General features: G+C 35.3%; 1 protein-coding gene across 1 annotated transcript in view; it reads left to right on the forward strand.

Annotated features, from left to right (window-relative positions):
- Positions 1-23,796, forward strand: part of CDK17 (cyclin dependent kinase 17) — a 97,856-nt gene that overhangs the window by 59,393 nt on the left and 14,667 nt on the right. The window contains exons 3-10 of the mRNA XM_021092731.2: positions 4,376-4,540; positions 9,311-9,444; positions 11,547-11,672; positions 18,006-18,062; positions 19,280-19,394; positions 20,457-20,551; positions 20,928-20,990; positions 23,086-23,209. Of these exons, the coding sequence (XP_020948390.2) occupies positions 4,376-4,540; positions 9,311-9,444; positions 11,547-11,672; positions 18,006-18,062; positions 19,280-19,394; positions 20,457-20,551; positions 20,928-20,990; positions 23,086-23,209 (879 nt within the window). The remainder of the gene's footprint in view (positions 1-4,375; positions 4,541-9,310; positions 9,445-11,546; positions 11,673-18,005; positions 18,063-19,279; positions 19,395-20,456; positions 20,552-20,927; positions 20,991-23,085; positions 23,210-23,796) is intronic.

The raw sequence follows: 23,796 nt of genomic DNA on the forward strand, positions 1-23,796 counted from the left end.
TCCAACATAATCTTTCTTTATGGAGTCTATTTTAGTGCATAGAAAGCTCCTAAGATAGGTAACACACAAAGTCTGAATATGGTTTAGTCAATGAGAAGATATAGACTATACTTTCTAAATAATCTTTGCACATACTATATAACTAGTTTATGAAGCAAGTGATCTTTGTCTAACAGCCGTATAGGGTCAATGCCAGCTTGAGGAGGAGGAAGAATGTAGGTAACTTTCCTAAACACACTAGCTTTAAACCAATTTTTGATCTGACTCTTGTTCAGTCAATTGTATGAGCTGAATTCCTTTACTCTTGCATTATATATAGGCAGATGGCTCTCCTGCATACTCTGGAGCAAATTGAACGAGAAAGTACACATAAATGGAGATAATACTATAAAAATCTTGGAAAAATTATAATGCATGTGATACATTTGGTTATATCAGTATATCCATACATTCTCACTCACACATATTCTACCTCTATCCCAAGTGAATTTGAACTATGTCTGTCATTTTGGTAATTGAGACTGTGAAGGCTTTAACTCAGTTATAAATGTATAATTATAATTCACATTAGAGTACCTTTCTAGATAAGCTAGTATATTTGCAAATTGATCTGTGATTGAACCCAGGGGAAAGAATCTTGAACTTATATTTAGTATGTTAAAAGTAGGTTGAGGAGTTCCTTCTGTGGCACAGTGGGTTAATGATCTGACTTGTCTCTGGAGGTGCCGATTCCATCCCCAGCCTGGCACAGTAGGTTAAGGATCCAGTGTTGCTTCAGCTCTGGTGTAGGTCACAACCCCAGCTCAGATTTGATCCTTGGCCTGGGATCTTCCATATGCTGTGGGTGCAGCTGAAAAAGAAAAAAAAAAAAAAAAAAAAAAAAGATTGAAAGAGAAGGTCCCTTGTGGTACAGTGGGTTAAGAATCTGGCGTTGGTGCAGCAGTGGTGCAGGTCTGCAGCTCAGGTTCGATCCCTGGCCCGGGAACTTCCACATGCTTTGGGTGCAGCCAAATAAATAAATAAATGTAGTAGGTTGAAAGTTTTCAAACTTGGTTGATTTAAACATACTGGTCTTAACCCAATACAGCTTTTCCTAATTATAAAATGAAGTTTTTGGACAAAAATTTGAAAACTGAAGTATGACTTTTTTCTAAAGCGCTTTCAAGGAAAAAGAATCCTTAGCACATCAGATTTTTTTTTTTTTTAAATTTTAATGACCGAGAATGTGTTGAATATTCAGTTAAAAAAAAATGTTCAAACAAGAGTTCCCATTATGGCTTTGCAGGTTACAAACCTGACTAGTATCCATGAGGATGCTGGTTTGATCCCCGGCCCTGCTCAGTTGGTTAAGGATCTGGCGTTGATGTGAACTGCGGTTTAAGTTGCAGACACAGTTCAGATCCCATGTTGCTGTAGCTGTGGCGTAGACCAGCAGCTACAGCTCCAAGTCAACCCTAGCCTGGGAACTTCCATGTGCTGTGGGTGTGGCCCTAAAAAAGAAAGGGGAAAAAAAAGATTAAAAAAAAAAATCAGACATTAATTCATCTCAGTTCCTCAGAAGTTAAAAATAGAATTACCGTATAACCCAGAAGTTTCCAAATATACCCAAATAACTGAAATAAGTATTCAAACAAAATCTTGTACACGAATGTTTATAACGGCACTATTTACAATTACCAGAAGGTAGAAACAACTCAAATATTCATCAACAGATGAATGTGTAAACAAAATGTGATATATTACTAGAATGGAATATTATTCAACCATAAAATGGAATAAAGTACTAATACATACCACAACATGTATGAGTCTTCAAAATTGAAAGAAGCCAGATCCCAGAGGTCACATATTCTTTGATTCTATTTATGTGAAATAAATGAAATAAGTAAATCCATAGAGATAAAAAGCAGATAGGTGGTTGCCAGGGACATAGGAGAGTGGAGAATGGAGAGTGACTGTTTGGTAGATGCAAGGTCTCCTTTGGTAATGATGAAAATATTGTGGAACTAAATAGAGGTGGTGGTTGTACAATGCTATACATCTACCAGATCACATGAGTTGTATACTTTAAGATGGCTAATTTTATTCTAGTGAATTTCATTTCAGTAAAAATAGTTCATCTGAGAAATAACTTTTTTCTCATAGATTCTTGATTTGCTTGACAAAAGTCTTAATTTGGACATATAAAAAGTTATACTTCATGATCTTCTTTTTGAGTTTGCTTTACTCTGTAATGAGAAGTATATTGAAATTATTGAATTTGATGAGGCAGATAGATGACAATTTAAATATGAGGAAGAGAATAGTTATTTTTTATAGAAAGGCAGAAGTAATATTTTATTATACCTAGACTTTTAAGTACAGCTGTAACAGTAGTACTTTTTGACACAACCAAAATTCTTCAACTGAGAAAGTGAACTGCATTTTCATACTCTCAGGAAGTATTTACTTTAAAAAATTTAATAGGATGTTACTTCTCATGATTATTTAGGGTCTGAAGTAACCCCAAAAGGCGAAGATTGAAATGGTCTGGTTTTCCATATATTCAATTTCTTGTCCTTATTGTTGTCATATTGTTTAGAGTCAGCAAGCCTAGTTTTATGGGTATTGTGTGTCTTCCAAGTTTCTTCCTTTCTTCTGCTGACTGGATAAGTGGTAGCAGTAATAGTTAATTTTTGACAGTAGTGGATGACACAGAGCTTCGTAAGGAGTGCTGACTCCTACAGACCACACAGGGTGCATGAGAGAATGAGGTTGAAGCATAGACTTCATTGGGTGTGTGTAGGGTCTGGAATAGAATCAGGTTAATAATAGTGTTATAAGAGCAGGATTAGGAATAGGAGATGAGTAAGGCTGCAAGGTGTTGTCTAAGAAATTGTGTTTTCCTGATCATAGTAGTTCACATATTCAGAAGATCCAAATAAATGTCAAAATTTTTGGTGGGATCTAATGAATACCATGTTATAATATTAAAAAATCATTGGAAATCCTCATTTTGAAGTAATTACTTTATCGTAAGAAAGATCTGTTTCAGTTTTTCATATATTAGATTTTTTTAAAAATCCTGTGGTAAAATATCTATTACCTATAATTTACAGTTTTAACCGTTTTGAAATGTACAGTATTAGTGGCTTTAAGTACATTCACATTGTCGTACAGCCATCACCACTATCCATTATCTAGAAGTTTTTCATCATCCCAAACTGAAACTCTTCATTAAACAATAACTCCCCAATATCCCTTCCCCTCGACCCTGGTAACCACCACCTACTTTTTATTTGTCCTCTTCTGTCTGACTTAATTTCATTTAGCACAATGCTTTAAAAGTTTCCATTACTGTTTTTTTCTTTTTATGGCTGCACATGCGGCATACGGAGGTTCCCAGGCTAGGGGTGGAATCAGAGCTACAGCTGCCGGCCTACACCATGGCCACAGCATCACGGGCTCCAAGCTACATCTGGGACTTACACCACAGCTCACAACCCACTGAGTGAGGCCAGGGATCGAACCTGTATCCTCATGGATACTAGTTGGATTCACTTCCGCTGTGCCACGACAGGAACTCCCCAAGTTCCTTTTAAAATTACTTGACTCTATTAGTAAAAATGTAATTCTAATGCAAAAGACGAATTGTGTGTCACAGAAGACTTTATGTCCTTAACCTTTATCAGACTTCTTCTTTGGAAGTAGAAAGGAGTCATGAGATTCTCTGTAAACGTAAAGCAGGATTTCCCCCATTTATAATTAAATGATTTTTAAGTGTTATATTTTTGTAATGTTTCCACATGGTTATAGGTCTGTGATTTATTTAAAAAACCCTTTATATTAAAAAAAAAATCCCAAATTTGGGGTGATAAATTTCAGAACCTCTGTATTGATCTGTACATATTCTGTTTTATTTACTAAATTGACATACTTTTTCAAGTGTCTGCCAAATAGGGATATAAGTTCCTTCAGGCCAGGACCATGTCTTTTCTCTTCTGTGGCATATGCCTAATCATAAAGCATATATGAGACTGTCAGTAAATGTAGGTGAATTATGGAAACAATCTTGATGTATTAAAATAAATAGATCAAAAAGTCTGTGGGCCATATTAGTAGTTTGGTGATTGCTAACCGATTTGATTGTATTAAAAATGGATAATTAAGTTACTAGACCAATTTCAAATATTAAAGTATTTTCTCTAAGTATTTTTTCATAGGAATTATTTTAATCCTAGTACTTCATATACTTAGCTAAGGAAATGAGGTTGAATATAATGCTCTCTATTGTAACCTCTTGTTTTGTTTTCTCTTTTGCTTTCTCAATCCTTCTCATGTGATCCTGGATCTTGGGCTGTTAATGGAATGATTTTTGGATATTGTGAAACCACAGAGCCTATCGTGAAGAATGGCAGGCCTCCAACCTCTCACAGTATGCATTCCTTCCTCCACCAGTACACGGGGTCCTTCAAGAAGCCCCCGTTGCGGAGACCACATAGCGTTATTGGAGGAAGCCTTGGTTCCTTCATGGCAATGCCCAGAAATGGAAGCAGATTAGGTAATTTGTTTTTTAAAAATTTTCTAACTGTAGGTTATGTTCATGGCTAGGTTTTAGCTGTATGGAAGTCATCCAGCCTTTATTATCTAGTTTTTCTTGTAAGTTAAAACTCGAGAATAAGAGATAGCAGTAAGATGGAAGGTTCTAGAGAGGCAGTAGTGCTGATACTACAGAGGAGTAATATTTGAAAACCTGTCCACCAGGAAGGAAACAAAGCCCTTAAGAGGTGGGTGAAAGGTTTCAAGATGAATAGCCATTTGACATGGTGCTTAATTTAGGGTCGTAGTTTAGTAACTCCACATTATCACCATTTCATAGTCCAGTGCTTATTAGTACATACGATTATTACCTGAATTGTTATTCTTATGTCACTGTGACATTTTAAATATCTAGGAAAACATGGAGTTCCTGTCATGGCTCAGTGGAAATGAATCTGACTAGTATCGGTGATGCAGGTTTGATTCCTGGCCTCACTCAGTGGGTTAAGGATCTGGCCTTGCGGTGAGCTGTGGTGTAGGTCTCAGATATGGCTCAGATCTGGTATTGCTGTGGCTGTGGCATAGGCCAGCACCTATAGCTCTGATTTGACCCCTAGCCTGGGAACCTCCATGTGCTGTGCTCGTGGCCCTAAAAAGGCAAAAAAGTAAAAAAGTTAAATATCTAGGCAAATATATCTGCAAGTTACTGTTTATTTCATCTTTTTTTTTTTTTTTTTTTTCCCTCATTAGGGCTACACTCGTGGCATATGGAAGTTTGCAGGCAAGGGGTCAAATCAGAGCTGTAGCTGCCGCTTGTGCTACAGCCACAACAATGTGGTATCCGAGCTGCATCTGCGACCTATACCACAGCTTACAGCAATACCGGATCCCCAACCCCCAGAGCGAGGCCTGGGATCAAACCTGCATCCTCACAGATACTAGTCGGATTCATTTCTGCTGCACCACAAGGGGAACTCCTCTTGTCTTTTTTGATGGTGTCTTATATATCATGTTTTGGTTTTTTAAAAATAATTTTAAGTATAATTATTTTGTGGTCTTATGATATAATTATGTTTACTGAAGTTTCTGAGTGTTTTATTCTGTTTTTTGCTTTATCTGCTCACTCTAGCCATGGTGGATTATTTCCTCATGTGTTTTGTTATTTTGGAAGTATGAACTTATCTACAGGAGAAGTATACGTCTATGGGAAATATATGTAACTCTTATCCTTGTGGGTTTTTTGTTTTTTTTTTGTTTTGTTTTGTTTTTTGTCTTTTTTTGCCATTTCTTGGGCCACTCCCGCGGCATATGGAGGTTCCCAGGCTAGGGGTTGAATCGAAGCCATAGACGCCCGCCTACGCCACAGCAAGGTGGGATCCTTAACCCACTGAGCGAGGCCAGGGATCAAACCCGCAACCTCATGGTTCCTAGTCGGATTCGTTAACCACTGAGCCACGATGGGAACTCCCTTATCCTTGTAGGTTTAACCCTACAGATTGGTGTGCTAGAGGTGGCTCATACTGGTTCAGGAATTTTCAGGAATTTTGCAAGCTGGTTGTTAAACATAACCATTATCAAAATTTAAATTGTATGAATGTAAAATTAAGCTAAATTAAAAAAGTAATGAGCATTCAAATGTCATTATTTCCTGATTATTTTGCTGTACTTTACTGTTGTGTATCCTTTGGGGGTTATTTATTTCTCTGTAGTATCTGTACAGTTAAAATACTATGTCATGGTGTGCACATTTCTCAACTGATTGTTCAGTGATGCCATGGTGGTAGCTTGAATTGGCCACAAAGGGAGTATTTACCCCACTGAAATTGGAAAACACTTCAAATCAGGGCTTAATTTATTGTTTTGTTGGTTGTCTAGACCAGAGATTGGCAAACTTTTTCTTTTCTGTAAAGGATCAGACGGTAAAAATTTTTCTGGTTTTGTGGGCCATATATGGCTCAAGGCCGTTCAAAAACAGGTCACATATGCTGACCCTTAAGCTAAACTTTAAGGTTGAAAATGCTAGTAATGCAGATTAAATTTAAAATTGTGTTATATCTGTCTGTGGCTGTTACATGGTGAATTACACAAAAATTGAGCCATTTGAGAAATAAATATTTTTCTGTTACTCAAAAACTATTACCTGATTAAGAAGAGAAGTTGCTCATACCAGTGCAAGTAAATGGAAGTTTTGACATAAGGCTTCATTGTTTCATTTTTGTCTTATTGATGGAAATGAAAATACCAACTGGTATTTATACTGGAACTATGCTTGCTCATTAATGACATGAGCAGTTTCTTGATTGACTCACATGGTACTCAAGTATTTATCCATAGTTTGAGATTAATATGCTCCTTTGTAATCTTCAGTGCATTGCACCAGATTTCTTTTTCACTCTGTCCTTTACTGAAGATGTAGCATTTTTGAGAGTCTCCTGCCTTTCTGTAGGAGGCACTCATTTGCAGGTGAGACACCCAAAGCTTCATCTTTTATCTCATTTTATAGCTAAACCCAAGCATCTTCTTAGCAAGATGAGAAACCTCTCCCAAAGAAGTGATAGAGTCAATTTTTGTGTAACATCTTTGAGCTTTCAGTTCTCTGTCTTGCTTGGGATATTAAGCCATGCATTCATGCAAGCTAAGCTATACATTTTGAGGAAGGCAAATTTTTAGATTTTGCTGGAAATGGAAGGAATAATTATTTTAAATAAGAGTGACAGAAAAGAATGCTTTATCTCAGATGTATTAAATACTATCAGGCTAGAAATCAGTCTCCCAGTATATTGATTTTCACTGCCAAGCTGACTTTTTTTTAAGGGCCGCACCTGTGACACATGGAGGTTCCCAGCCTCAAATCGGAGTTACAGCTGCCAGCCACAGCAACGCCAGATCCGAGCCGTGTCTGCAACCTACACCATAGCTCATGGCAATGCCAGACGCTTAACCCACTGAAACATCTGTGTAATTGAAGTATATTCTTAATTTATATACTGTTCTATTTAAACTGATTACTGTTTGCAGCTGCTTATTGGTGCAAATAAGAATTTTCTCAATAATGTGTTACTAAGACAAAATACAGAAATGTGTGAATTCTAAGACTGAATTGATGAGATCCTGAAGTTTTTGGTTCATTTGAACAATTTTCATATTTTTATAAGCAAATCTTAACTAAAAGTTTACATTTGTAGTTATGAAATGCTATTTTCATTTATTTTGTATGTTGATATTTCATATAACATTTCATTTGAAAGAAATTCTACAGTTACCTACTCCATTCTTTGATTTTTAGTTAATATTTAATTCAATGGAATATTTGTTGAGCTACCTACTAAGTACCACAAACTTTGTTAGGTTCTAGAAATAGAAAAGTGAATAAGCCAGTTTCTGTCCCCGAGGATCTCTTAATTTGGTATAAAAACCATATGAAGGACAAAATGCTCTTCAGTGTAGTAGTTGTGCTCTTCAGTGCAGTAGTCATCTGTGTCTGAGGTTAGAAAAGACTTGACTGAGTGCTGATGACATATCAGCATAGGTTTGAAGAATGAGTTCACCAAATTGATAAAGTGGAGAAAAGCATCTCTTACATATAAGGGAAAAAATTTGTTAAAGCACTATAGCATGAAACAACATTTAAGCTTTTAGGGGAATGAATAATTGTATGGCGAGGACTAGTGGCAAGAGATATGTTTCAGATCTAGCTTTTGTTGTTGTTGTTGTTGTTGTTGTTGTTGTTGTTGTTTTAGGGCCATACCTGGAGTATATGGAAGTTCACAGGCTGGGGCTCAAAGCAGAACTGTAGCTGCCAGCCTGCATCATAGCCACAGCAACGCCAGATCTGAACCACATCTGTGACCTACACCACAGCTCACAACAGTGCCAGATCCTTAACCCACTGAGCGAGGCCGGGGATCAAACCCATATTCTCATGGATCCTAGTCAGGTTCGTTACCACTGAGCCACAACGGAAACTCCAGATCTAGCAATTGTTTGTTTCCGGTGGGTTACTCTTACTAGTTGAATTAGATGATTGACAAGTGCAAATAGATGAGCAGGTAACACAAGTTTGGAAGTTTGTTTTTAATATTCCCAGATGGAATTAATCTCCCTCCCTTTTCTCCCATTTAACTTTTATTCCTATTAAAAATATATCATAACCCACCCACCTTGTATTATAAATGAAATATGTTCTTGCCCATGATAGATTTTGTGGCACTTGTATTATAGTTGTAGTACAAAGTAAATATTCAGTGAATCTTTCTGAATTATTATTTTTTAACAGTAGGGGGTGGGGAATTGCATTAGCAGCAGTACAACAGTTTTTAAAAGAATATCCAAAGAACCAATTCATTTGGCTGTAGACTCAGTTGCACATTATTTAATGGAAAGAATACTAAACTAAATAAAAGGCCAGTTTTCTGTTTTCTCTCTGCCTCTAGTGTGACCTTTGCAAGTCATTTAACCTTTCAAGGTCTCTGTTTCCAGATCCGGAAAATAAGAGCTCTGACTAAATAATCCTAAGGTGTTATTTTCAGTCTGTAATTTTATTATTCAACTCTTAATATAACTCTCTGTAATCTGAGAGCATAAAAGGATTTATTACTACTGTTTTAGGGACATTTGAGTTCTATTTTGATTAAACGTACACCTGTGGTACCCAGAATGTAAAAGACTTTTTATGCTGTGATTTTTACATGTTGGCTGACTACATCTTACCTATAGTGATAATAAATTATGTGATACAGTAGAGTTTAATACATCTCTTCTAAGATAAGTAATGTTTCATTTTCTGATACAGATATTGTTCATGAAAATCTAAAAATGGGATCAGATGGTGAGAGTGACCAAGCTTCTGGGACATCATCTGATGAAGTCCAGTCACCTACGGGTGTTTGTCTTAGAAATCGTATACATAGACGGATCTCAATGGAGGTACCATTTAAAAAATATAAAAAGGCCTTTGTGTGTGTGTGTGTGTGTGTATGTGTGTGTGTAAACATATACATACATACAAATGTATGTATATATATGTGTATGTACATATCAAACAGAATAAATGCTTATTTGAAAATTTTCATGAGAACAAATGCCATGTATAAGAAAGTTGTTTCTTTGTATTAGTAAAAACTAGTGTGGGGATATGTTTTTTCTAATTATCTACTATCCCAAGGCAAGTATACACTAATTATATTTAACATTCTGCAAAACACTACTTATGTAGGGTCTCTATAAGGGAAATGTGGATTTTCAAAAATTCCACAAATCCATGATGATGTATTACCAAAATTTCCCTTTTAGAAAATATGATTTTGGAGTTCCCGTCGTGGCTCAGTGGTTAACGAATCCGACTAGGAACCATGAGGTTGTGGGTTAGATCCCTGGTCTCACTCAGTGGGTCAAGGATCCAGCTTTGCCATGAGCTGTGGTGTAGGTCGCAGATGCAGCTCGGATCCCTCGTTGCTGTGTCTGTGGCGTAGGCCAGGGGCTACAGCTCCGATTAGACCCCTAGCCTGGGAACCTCCATATGCTGCAGAAGTGGCCCTAGAAATGGCAAAAAAAGAGACAAAGAAAAAATATGATTTTAATTATATATTTGAGATATGTCCGGATACTTCATTCTTTGTAGCACACATAAGTTATATTGTGTAAAAGAATGAAGAGCTCATTTCCTTATCTTTGTCAATGTTATGTGTAACATTGTACAGAAGTTAATTGTGAATGTTATTATTTCTTCTGCTGTAGATTAATTAAAAGAATTTTTTCCCCTCAAATTGAACATATTTTGAAATCAGAATATTATTTTTTCAGTGCTTTGAGTTAATGATGATTAGGGTATCTGTCCTATTGGTTGATTGCATTTTCACTGATCAAAGATTGCTTCTGAATCAGTTACAGAAAAGAGTCTCAGTTTCTAAATGGTGTAAAATAGCATTTTCAACTCTGTTTAAAAGTTTTATTTACTATTAGGATCTATATCTGTACTTTCTCATTGTCCCATTGAGCTGTGTTTATTTTTCCCCCAAAGGTGACACACTCTCCATTTTTTATTTTTATTGTTTAATATCTGGAAAGAATTCTTTCTTACTACCACCACCCCATACATACATATACCCTTATTATTTTATTTCATTTTATTTTATTTTACATGTAAGACGTTCCCAGGCAAAGGATCCAACCCAGGCCACAGCAGTGACAATGCTAAATCCTTAACCACTAGGCCACCAGGGAACTCCTACTCTTACTTATTTTAGAAAGTTTTTGGATATTGCTTTCTATATATTTGTCTAGATAAATTTTAAACATTTTGATTTTTTCCAAGAATTAGCTGTGATTTGTTTAGGGTTATGTAAAATATAAAACTAATATGGAAGAATTACTAACTTTTCATTGTTTTCTCTTATCATTTGAGAATATTTTTATACTTGTCATATATCTCTCAATAAACATTTATGCATTTCCTTTACATCTCAATTTTGCTTTTTGGTTTGGTTACTATTATAAATAGTAGGGATTTATTTTTATAGGATTTATGTTTCTTAGCGTGATAATATAGGCAAGAGCTCTTTTTACATCTGGGAGAGATGTAAAAAATAGAAATGTCTTTTACTTCTCTCCATTGGCATAGCAAAAATAAAATATTTCGGTTCTCTCACTATGTTGCATACAAAGTCATAAAATATCCACTTAGCTCTTTAAACCAATCCCATTTTGTGGTAGCCTTTGCCTATTCCTCTTCTGTGGTATAATAATGTCAGTGTAAATTCCCTGTTGCATTTATCAGTGAAAGGACTCAGAAATAACTGGCTTGCAGAATACCATTTCTGTACAGTTGTATACTTTTGCTCACAGTACATACATTTGCATTCAGTATGTTATATATAATCAATGTAGGTAATTTTGCAATCACAATTAAACCTTATAGTAACTTATCACTAAGAAAGAAGGTAGTAGAGGCCATGAATTCAAAAGTCAAATGCCCTTACTTTTCTGTTTGCAGTTACCCACCAGTGTCTTTTTTCCCTACTTTTTTAAAGGATTTAAATAAGCGGTTATCACTGCCTGCAGATATCAGAATACCTGATGGGTATCTTGAAAAGTTGCAGATAAACAGTCCACCATTTGATCAACCAATGAGCCGAAGGTCTCGGAGAGCTTCCTTAGTAAGTTTTTAAGTCTCCTGTACTTACATCATCAGATCTCCTTGTTTGATTTTCTGAGTATAAACATTTTATATTAATTTTTATAATTAATTACTGGATAGCTAAAGTGATTACATTACTTTATGGATTTTATCATTTTCCTTAATGGTTTAAAGATGCATATTGGATGGGTAGGAATTTGTCCAGTGGACATTGAATAGAAGGGTGTTGTAAGCAGAGGAAACTTCATATCATAAAACCCAGAGGTATGAATGTGAGTATTTTGAGAAGATTATAACTGACATGAAGGTAGATAGGGACTGATGTTAAAGAAAAGGCCTTGAAAAGGATAGGATGGATCTAGACTCTTAAAAGCCTTAGATGTTAGGCCAATGAGTCCGGACTTCATCCCCTGTGAAAAGAAGGACCTCAGATACTTATTTAAACAAGGACCGACGAGATCCTTGTTTCATAACCATAGCTTCAGGAAAAGTATAAACAATGAAGTAGAGTAGAAGGAGAGAAAGACTAGAGGTGGGGAAACAAATTAGGACTTTATTCATAATTAGGGATGATGTGTCAGTCATGTGGAAATGGAAAGGAGAACCTGGATCCTAGGTACTGTGTTGAGATAAAATAGGCAGGACCTGGTACCCACTTGAACTGTGCGTCTGAAGAAGGAATAATTGATGAGTCCTGGGTTGCCATAGTTGTTACGTCTTCTTTTTACTTATTGTATCATGGAATGTTTTTATCCACCAGCAACTTCTATTTTAGTTATATATTCTAAATAATAAAATTATGTAGTACTGTGTATAATATGAATACATTGACATACACAATATACGATAAAATTGTAATACCATTTGATTTTGGTATAAGCTTACAATCCTAATTTTTGCATCACTGCTTAAGACATCTTTATTCAGATAACTTTGTCATTTAGTTACCTGGTTGAAAATGTTCTTTGGTTATCAGTTTGTATTAAAGATTAGTACTTAGAATAAATTTTGGAGTTATTAAATATTCCTATTGGGACTAAAGGTATGATGATTTAATCACCAAAGTTATCCTCTAAGACCTAGCTTTTTCATTGTACATGAAATTAAGGAAAACAGTGCCCTCTAATGAATGTGAAGTGACAGGAGTTTTTATTATGTTGAATGTTCCTATTAACCTCCCTTGTTTTTTATCTGAATTTGTGTGTGTATTTAAGATTACTCATACCAGCTGCGTTTTAATTTCTATCAGTTCATCCTTTTCATTATTTATCTACCTTACCAAAGCCATGAAAATTTAGAAAATTATTCTTAAATATCCTCCGTTTTATGTGAAGGGGAAGGATTAGGGAATGGGTGGAAAGGAAATGGGGAAAGAAAAGTATTTTTCAGATTTGGTTAGAGCTTATGTTTTTATGGATATATACTCTATCTAAAAAAGAAAAATTTTTTTTCAAGACCAAATACAAAATTTTGTCTTTTCTTTTTTTGTCTTTTTTTCAGGGCCGCACCCTCAGCATATGTAGATTCCCAGGCTGGGGTTGAATCAGAGCTGTAGCCGTTGGCCTATGCCACAGCCACAGCAATGCCAGATCCCGAGCCATGTCTGCGACCTACATCATAGCTCACGGCAACGCTGGATCCTTAACCCACTGAGCAAAGCTAGGGAACGAACCTGCATCCTCCTGGCTACTAATCAGATTCATTTCCACTGAGCCATGATGGGAACTCCAAAATTTTGTCTTTCTAAAAGGATGAAAGTTTTGTTTTCTTAATTTCAATAGCAACATACAAATAATTAGAGAAGCAAAAATAACGTTAAATCTTTTGATTAAGTAGTAAGTAAGAAACAAGTCACAGAATTCATATCTAGTGGAGAAAGATAGACAGTAGGGCTGATTGGTTCTTCTGTGAATATATCATCAACCTCAACTGGATCCTCAGTATCACTTGGGCATCCTATTTTCTTATATTCTTTCCCCCTCACTCAAAGCAGATGACTTCTCCTACTACATGATAAAGAAGAGAGAAGCCACTAATTAGAAACCCTCTCATTTTCTGAATTACAGATGTGCAAATCTACCTAGAGCTATATTCATTTACTCTTTTTTTTTTTTTTTTTTTTTTTAATATTGAGGGATTGTCCTTTTTCCTGTCTCTTCTCCTCAGGGTGCTTAGCATATTTGTTGCCACAGTACACTCATCTGTAGTCAGTCTTCCTCTCTTGCCAAATCCTTTCTTTTTTTTTTTTTTTGGTCTTTTTGCCATTTCTTGGGCTGCTCCCGCTGCATATGGAGGTTCCCAGGCTAGGGGTCGAATCGGAGCTGTCGCTGCCAGCCTACGCCAGAGCCACAGCAATGCAGGATCTGAGCCGCATCTGCAACCTACACCACAGCTCATGGCAACGCTGGATCCTTAACCCACTGAGCAAGGCCAGGGATTGAACCCGCAACCTCCTGGTTCCTAGTCAGATTTGTTAACCACTGAGCCACATTGGGAACTCCAAATCCTTTCTATTGACTTTTTATTTTAGACTAGTTACAGATTTATAGAAAAATTTAAAAGGTTATATAGACAGTTCCCTTATACCACATTCCCAGTTACCCCTGTTATTAACATTTTATATTGTTTTAGTACGTTTGTCACAACTGAGGAAACCAGTATTGGTACATTGCAATTAACTAAACTCCATACTTTATTCAAATTTCCCTAGTCTTTCACTAATCTCTCCCCCACCTCCCCAGGGTTCCATGCAGGACACCACATTACATTTAGTCATCCTATCTCATTTTAAAGATACTGGTTATTAGATTGGTGAAGTGTATTTAATACTCATTTATAGTTGATAAGTGGAATATTCTCTTAACATATTTAGTTAAACATTAGTGGAAAAGCCCATATTCAGATAATCAAGATTTATTAGAGCATTGTTACACTTACAATGGTGAAATTCCCTGGGGAAGTTTTATAAGCGTGTTAAGTGTGGCTTTAGTAAACTAAGTCTGTATATGAAAATTTGTCTCATTTTATTGAAATTATAGATTATATGCGTTTTAAGAATCTGCTTCTTCCTAAACAGTAAGTTTTAGATTCCGCATTCATGATTTTACCAATATAGATCATATGCAGTCTGTATTTCTAAGAGCAGGTGAGAAAATAGAGTATTAAGTCCTGGTGTCTCTCAAAAATAATAAATATATCATGGGGTGTGGAAGTGAGGTTCATTACTACCCACAACTTTATCTGTTGGCATATTATCGGCAGAATTAAGGTAGTAGCATGATAGTAACAGCACATTTTTTAAGATAAAATGACCAAGTAGAATAGAGGTTCTGTCACTTTTCTGCCCTCCCGCCCCCATCTAAGATAGAACACATTTCTGTCAGTAACAGTGAATCTCACAAGGAGGGAAATGGGTGTTTGGAGAATCTCCCTTTGCCTCCAGTTTTTCTTATGTACACATTCACTTTTAGAATGGCAGTTATAGAACTTTTGCACATATTTCATTTTTTTTTGAAGCTCAGCTAGAACTGCATTGCCAGCATGTTAATACGTCTTTATAACTTTGATATGGTGATTATATTGGCAGAGCCAAAATAATCAAGAAATACCCCACAGTGCTCAATACTAAATTATAGGAATGCTTTATAAATTATAGTTTATCCTTGTTTTTGCTTTGTTTAATTTTCGTGTGCTTATGTATGAGCTATTTGAACAGGAGTTTGCTTGGTTTTCCAAAAAGCCTAGTATTCTCTTCGAACAGTGAAGTATCAGGAAAAAAAATGATCTTCATTTGGAAAGCAGACTTAAGGAGATTTATATGTTTTATTAACATGCAAAGCTTATTCTGTTATTTAGCTATTATTTCTATTTTTATGAAACATTTAAAATATTCTAAAATAATGTAGTCTAGATTGTGAACTCATGAAGGCAGGAATCACATCTGTCTTCTTCACTGTATCCCCAGTACCTAGAATTATGCTCCGTAAATGTTGAATAAATGAGCTTTGTCCTCTGTCCTCTGAATAATTTCTGTAGGAGAGCCTGTCAACAAGCTAGTCATTATATCTATTGTTAATCTCGTCATGTTCAGCAGATAAAAATGCAAGGAAAACTTTCTAGAAATTCTATGCAAAGATTCAGTAAGTAATATTTGGATGTAATTATTAATCCTAAAAGTTGGGAATCATTAAAATGTGATGAGGTGGGTACATTTTACCCCTTGAATTGGGTTCTGGCAGACAATTGTAGTACTTGTTTTTAGAAAGCAGACTTTTAGCATATTTTAATGATCTCACTAAATTTTTACATTCTCTGAAAAGTGACTCTTTGTAATGTTGATTTCTGATACATCTCTTACAGGTTATTCATTATTTATTTTATATGATACAGTAGTATTTACATTTTTATCACTGCAATGTTGAATTTGTAGTTCATTTGCATACTCTAAAGCAAACCTCGGTATTTTTACCTTAGCCACCATTAGACAAAAGTGTATTTAAGGGTATGCTAGTATTTATTCACTTTAGATAAAAGAATGAATAAGAAATTTTCCCAACTCCTGATAAGATAAAATTCCCAGCTTATAGCTATATTTTTCCATGTGTGTCTCCTTGTTAAAGATGATGGCTTTTTTTTTTTTGTCCTTTTAGGGCTGCACCCGTGGTGTATGGAGGTTCCCAGGCTAGGGGTCTAATCGGAGCTACAGCTGCTGGCCTGCACCAGAGCCACAGCAATGCCAGATTCGAGCTGCGTCTGCAACCTACATCACAGCTTACAACAACGCTGGATCTTTAACCTACTGAGCAAGGCCAGGGATTGAATGCTGTGTCCCCATGGATCCTAGTCAGATTTGTTAACCGTTGAGCCATGAAGGGAACTCCCATCTTCTGCTACTTTTGACCATTTAACTTTGGGCAGTTTATCCTTTTGGTCAAAGTGGTGAGTGATAATTAAATCAAACTGTCACGTATCATTTTTATTTTACTCAACAACTCCAGAAAAAATTGTGCATTTGACTAAAAGATAGTATTTAACAATCCAGTATTTATATACATTTGAGACCTGAGGTTATATATAAAGAACATTATTTCCTTTCACTGGCTTTTTTGTTTTTTCTTTTTAGTGTCGCACTCATGGCATGTGGAAGTTCCCAAGCTAGGGGTCAAATCAGAGCTACAGCTGCGGGCCTACATCACAGTCACAGCAGTGAGGAATCCGAGCCGTGTGTGACCTACACCACAGCTCAGGGCAACGCCAAATCCTTAACCCTCTAAGCGAGGCCAGGGATCGAACCCATGTCCTCATCGATCCTGGTCGAATTCGTTTCCATTGTGCCACCACAGGAACTCTTCACTAGCTATTTTTTTAAGGGAGTTAGTTTCACTCTAACTGAGAAATGAATGTTTAGATTGTTACTGCCTTTTCCATATCTACAAAGGGGTAGTAGAAAGCAATTTGAGAACATTCTTTAAAAAAAAAGACTAAGAAGAAAATTCTTATTCTTATCTTTAACTTAACCATTATTTCTGCTCTCTCAATCCCTAAATTTTTATCACTATATATTTTTTTTCTTTCTCTAAATCTCCTGTGTTAAGGTTTTTGTTTTGTTTGTATTTAGTTTTTAAATACTGGATTTCCATTACATATTTGGGTATATTCCATCTGCCTCATTTATTGATTCCATACAAAATAGGCACATAAGCTCAAGGTTTAAAAGCAAGCGGTTTTGAGAATTCACTTTTTTTGAAGCCTTTTTGAGGGAGTGGATGGGGCTGATATATATTGGTTCTTCTGTGTTAGCTGTTTCCTGATTCACAGTAGAGTGTTACTTGCAGTTGTCTTTTTTATTATATTTTGGTGGGAAAACCTGAAATAAGTAGGCCTTCCTTAATAGGAAGACCTGTTGTTTGAAGGCCTTCCTTATTGTTTGTGGGGCTTCCTAGTGAACACAAAGATTGATGAAAATAAGCATGTAGGAAAATTACTTATTTTGCAATTTTATTATAAAGAAAACTATGTGGTTATCTTTTATAATATTCTTTAGTATCTTAAAATGCCTGTGCTAGCTTAAAACTTCAGGGTCTTAAAATAGAAGAAAACTTTTTCATAACAGAGTGTTAATTGATCTATATGAAAGATGGGTTGACAATTTTAATTGTGAACTTTGATGTTCTTGAAACTGGAATGTTCCAATTAAAAAAAATTATTTTAAAACTTGACAGATGTTCAACAATTTAATTATAATCAGATTTTTCTAATCCAAGACACTCTTTGGAGCAGGAGAGTTTCAGAAATTGAGGAAGAAATGAATTGAAATTTTAAGAATACTAAATTTATAATTGTTTGCTTTTAGTCAGAAATTGGGTTTGGAAAAATGGAAACCTACATCAAGTTAGAAAAGCTTGGAGAGGTAAGTTAATATTTATTTTTAAAACATAAGAAATATTTTTCCATGCCATCTAAATGATTATATCTTGTTCTGAAAAGACAACAAAATGTTAGAATGAAAATCCCTTTAATTCTTTAAATGATCCCCGGTGTGAGAAGAAATGAAATTTTATAACCATCTATTGAAACACAAAATACTGTGCATTCTTGGTAACAAAATAGACTTCTATTTGTTTAGCTAGTTTCCTGGTAGTCTGTTCTCTGTACTATCAGGTGGGAAATTACATGTGTTCAAACTTGTGAAAAATCAAAATAGTATCTTTAAGGATAAAGGCCTATCTCATTAAGGTTAAGGAAATTCTAGGCTCAGAAGACTTTGGTTTTCTTGAACTTGCTACTAGTACTAATTTTAAATTGTTTATCTCCCAGAGTCAGAAAAAGTGAGGAAAATCATAGAATTTAGGTAATGGTGAAGGCTTCAGGAAGTTTGAGGGCTTTCCTGGCAATGACGGAAGAAATGTGCAGAATATATTTGCTTGTTAAAGAATACAGAGATGCTAAAAAGTCTGAAATCTGGTCAATTTTAACAACTTTAGTTGATATTTTCAATTTTCAGTTATTATGCTTAATTAACATCCTCAATCTCCACTTATCAGTGCAAGTAGAGTACCTTTGATTCTAAAGCTATCCATCCAGTTGTTAATTTGATACAAAGTATAAGAAATAAATTAAATATTCTCCAAATGTTGTCATAGTTTTTTTCTTTCTTTTTAGTGCCACACTCATGGCACATGGCAGTTCCCAGGCTAGGGGTTGAATCAGAGCTGTAGCTGCCAGACTACGCCACAGCCACAGCCACACCAGATCCGAGCTGTGTCTGTGACCTACACCACAGGTCAGTGCCACATCCTTAACCCACTAAGTGAGGCCAGGGACCAGACCGTCTCCTCTTGGATATTAGTCGGGTTCTTAATCCACTAAGCCACAACGGGAACTCCTGTTTTCATACTTTTGAGGGACCCCTTTATAGGGTGGTAAGAGTAGGGAAACTGTGTGTGGAACTGAAAGTCCTCTGGGCTATAGGAAAACCGAAAGTCATCATGGTAGAGTTTTCCTTGCAAGATGGAATGTAACATATGCTTAGAAATTAGAGATTTAGTTAGGGCTCTTTATTGTATAGATGGTGTAGACAGACTCTTCTGATGTTTTTGATGTGTCTTTCAAAAATGTATTTTACAGGGTACATATGCAACAGTATATAAAGGAAGAAGTAAATTGACAGAGAATTTGGTGGCATTGAAAGAGATCCGATTGGAACATGAAGAAGGTGCGCCCTGCACAGCAATAAGAGAAGGTATAGTTTGTACTTTCGTGAGAAGAATGTGTTATGAACTTTATATAGAACTTTTAAAACCAAAGCAGCATGATAAGAGTTCATTTTGTGTAAGTAAGAGGAACTCAGATATAGAAATAGTAGATGACTGGAAGATATATGCCATCATAAGCTTTTGGCATCTTATTGAGGAAAAAGAATACAATAAAACCAGGGCCGGGGGTGGGTGGAGGGGGAGCAGTATCTAAAGCTGAAATATTTAACAGAAAGGAATTAATCATATTATTGTACAGCTTATAATGAAATATTGTAATGAAGTCATTAAAGATCATTGTCAGAGAAATATTTGACGTTAGGGAAATACTAACTATAAATTAGTATATACAGGATGTAGATATATAATGACACCATTTTTTAAAAAGACATATTATCCAGAAAATAGTTGGAGGCAACTGATAAGCAATATGGAGGGAAAAAGTACCCTGACTTTGTATCTAAATTAAACCTGGAATTCTTTTTTTTTTTTTTTTTTTTTTTGTCTTTTTGCTATTTCTTGGGCCGCTCCCGCGGCATATGGAGATTCCCAGGCTAGGGGTCTAATCGGATCTGTAGCCACCAGCCTACGCCAGAGCCACAGCAACGCAGGATCCGAGCCGCATCTGCAACCTACACCACAGCTCACGGCAATGCCAGATCCTTAACCCACTGAGCAAGGGCAGGGATCGAACCCGCAACCTCATCGTTCCCAGTCGGATTCGTTAACCACTGCGCCACGACGGGAACTCCTAAATTAAACCTGGAATTCTTAATAAGTTAACATTTGAGGAAAAAACAGAAGATGATATAGAGAATATTAATGTAACATTGGGGATAATTTTAAGTATTAAAAATGTCAAACCCAGAACCATAAGAGCAAAGAAAAAAATTGATTCTATTAGAATTTCTACCACAAATTCCTTTGGTGGATTAATGTTTTCAATTTAAGAGATTCTTAAACTCAGTCATTTATGTTAGACTTAAGGTTTTTTTAAACACTGGCTATTACAGACTAAGTAATTGACTTTTTTTTTTTCTGTTTTACAGTTTCACTATTAAAGGATCTAAAACATGCAAATATTGTTACCTTACATGACATTGTTCACACAGATAAATCTTTGACCCTGGTCTTTGAGTATCTGGTAAGCATTTAATAAAAGTTCAATATTTAATTTTACTGTAATAAAACATAGCAAATTGGATTTTTTAACAGCCCTAGGGACATTATTGTTATTAGTATCTGATTAAATTATGTGTGGTGAATTCAGTATCTTTTCTCAAAAAACAACTTACTTTTTGCAAAAGCATATATATATGTGTGTACATACATATATACATATACACACACACATATATAACTGAGTTACTTTGTTGTACACCAGAAACTAATACAACATTGTAAATCAAATGTACTTTAATTTTAAAAAAGCTTATTTTTAAGAACTAAATAGTATTAAGCAAATCAGCCATGCCCTCTCAGAACTATGTATCACATAATAAAGTGCTGTATTTTTTCAGGATAAAGATCTAAAACAGTACATGGATGACTGTGGAAACATCATGAGTATGCACAATGTAAAGGTATGCTTTAATGTGTCTTAAATTTTTGTTTAAAGCACACAAACACTAAGCATAGAAGAACTACATTACATAATGAAATATGCCAGTCCCATAACTGTTCTGCTTCAGTATTTTCTACCTTTTTATTTATTTATTTTTGTTTTTCTTTTGGCCACACCCACAGCATGTGGAAGTTCCCAGGCCGGAGAGCAAAGCTGTGCTGTAGTTGCTGCCTGCACCTCAGCTGTGGCAATGCCAGCTCCTTAACTCGCTACGCCACAAGGGAACTTCCTCTGTTAGGCATTTTAAATAGGTTATTATCCTCTGAATCTATATACTCAGAACTTCTGTTTACTAGCTGTAGTATTTCTTAGAATAAAATGTTTTTGTAAAACGACTTCATTTAAAAAGTCTTAAAAAGTGCTTTTGACATTTCCTTTCATATTTATAGCACTGATTGTTTTAGGTATCTATAGAATTACATTTACAGGTATAATCAGCTTAAAAAGAAAACAAGCCTATTATATCAAAATCTAAATAGTGCCAAATGAAACCCAAAAGTAAAATCAAGTAAAAACCTTTGATGTAGTTGTGTTCTTACAGTAGGTTTCTTTGATCTGGTATACTCCAAATTTACCCAAGATTTCTTTATCCAAACTTAGTCAACAGTTTGTGAGAAACTGTTCTGGAAATAGGTTATCCCAGCTGTGTGTTTGAGGCATTTCCAACTCTCTAGATAGTAACTTTAAACTTACATGCTTTTAAAAATAGTTTGTTATAAAGGAGAGCCAGTTTCTTTTACTGGACGTTCCAAAACATGGGTGACACATTGCTAAGAATTTTAGAACAGGGCTTTAAGTCTCCTACCATATATATGCTGTGAGAATTGTTTTCATCATATTTTACATTTTATTTTGCAAGGTGTTTTGAATCTCACTTGTATTTATTTCTGTTTGTGGCTTTTATGTTGTTTTTTTTCTGCCTTCACGTTAGCAACAATTTGCAAAGAAAATTGTCCTTAATTATTATAATTTGGCAAAGATTTGAGAAATTTGTATGTTTTAAGCCAGGTCTAGATAGCTAGCTTAAGTGTTTTATTCTCTGTTTAAATAGCACTTACTTTTTATGTTTGGGGAAAAAAATATAACAGGAATATTTGGAAATAGTAATTTTAGAATTTTCAAAATACGTAAATATGCAGAGTGTAGAAACTCTGCTAACTGATTAGAAATTCTTCAGGCCCATTGTTCACCTGCTCTCTTGGCTATTCTCAGAGTTCTAATGCTATTTTTTACCTTTAAGTAAACCAAAGCAACACTCTTGAATCTTGGACTGAGGCTCTTTGTTGTTACCACAAAGAATCAAAGACCTTCTTGTTTCACATTCCTTTTTCCACCAAAATCCATAACAGAAAGTCTACCATGAGCCTTATAGGACTTGCTTTTTTCAAAAAGTCATTCAGAGCTCTACCATGGTAATTTCCTTTTCTGAATCATAGCAGATTTTGAAGGCTGAGTAGGAGGTGCTGAAAGTCAAGTACCCAGGAGGTGGGTGATAGAAGCTGGTTTAGGTTATTTTAGGTTATTTTTATAGCACATAATTTGCCAGAGCTATGCAGCACCATTCTTTTTGACACCTCAGAATGTTCATAAAACCACCAGTTCCAACGCTTTATTTTAGACACTGTCCCAGATAGCAGGGTTTTTTTTTTGTTTTTTTTTTTTTTGGCGAGGGAGAGGGAAGTGGGGAGTACAAGATGATTGTTTGTTTTGCCAGAATTTCATAATTAAACTGTAAACCTTAGGCCTATAAGATTTTGAGGATATGTTTATTTGAAATCATTTTCTGTAACAAATTAACTACTGCTACTACTAAGACAGTTTCATTTCACTTTGTTTTCAGTATTTATTTTTCTAAGACTAAAAAAAAATTATAGATGCTTCAAATAGAATAATAATAAATTGTAAAATTCAGAAAACAACATGTGAAAAAAGGATGGGTATCCTTTTTTTTTCTTCTTTTACTATTCTAGGCCAGTTGCTTTTCTGTTTGCCATAAATTATACCAAAGTATATCTTATTATCTGTAAGACTAATTTCTATTTTTGTTTCTATAGCTGTTTCTATACCAGATTCTACGTGGTTTGGCATATTGCCACAGAAGAAAGGTCTTGCATCGAGACTTAAAACCGCAGAACCTCCTCATTAATGAAAAAGGAGAATTAAAGCTAGCAGATTTTGGTATGGAATGTATGAGATATTTATAAATAGATCCAGGTGGTTAAGTTTAAAAGAACAACTGTTGACACTGTAAGATTGCTTTTATGTGGGCTTGAAGTTTTCTCACTAGCTCATGGAATAAGACGTTTGAAAACTTGGGCGGGTGAGTTACATAAGTGAATGCTAAAAGTCACCAGTTCTCAAGTGTGGCATAGACCCCTAAGAGTCCTGAGACCCTTTCAGGGGATCTCCAAAAGTATAATGTAATATCAAATTATACTAAATGTTTACTTGTCTTTTTCATTGCGTTAATATTTGCATTGATTTTCCAAAAGTAAGAAGGGGCAGAGCTACTGGTGCCTTTCGTATAAATCGAAGCATTTGCACCAAACTGTACTTATTAGTAGTCATTGTATTCTTCACTACAATACACTTATAGGAAGAAAACACTTCAGAAAGTATCTGATGAAGCAGTAAAATTTATTAAATTTTATTAAATCTCCATCTTTGAATATATCTTTTTAATATTTTGTATGATGAAATGGAAAATATACAGAAAACACATTTGCTGCACCCCGAATACTATAGTTTTTTCAAGGAAGAGTGCT

The sequence above is a fragment of the Sus scrofa genome, chromosome 5 (genome assembly GCF_054392235.1).
Source record: "Sus scrofa isolate SSC_HxYL_T2T_F1_AM1 chromosome 5, Sscrofa_HxYL_maternal_Yorkshire_Landrace_v2.0, whole genome shotgun sequence".
NCBI lineage: Eukaryota > Metazoa > Chordata > Mammalia > Artiodactyla > Suidae > Sus > Sus scrofa.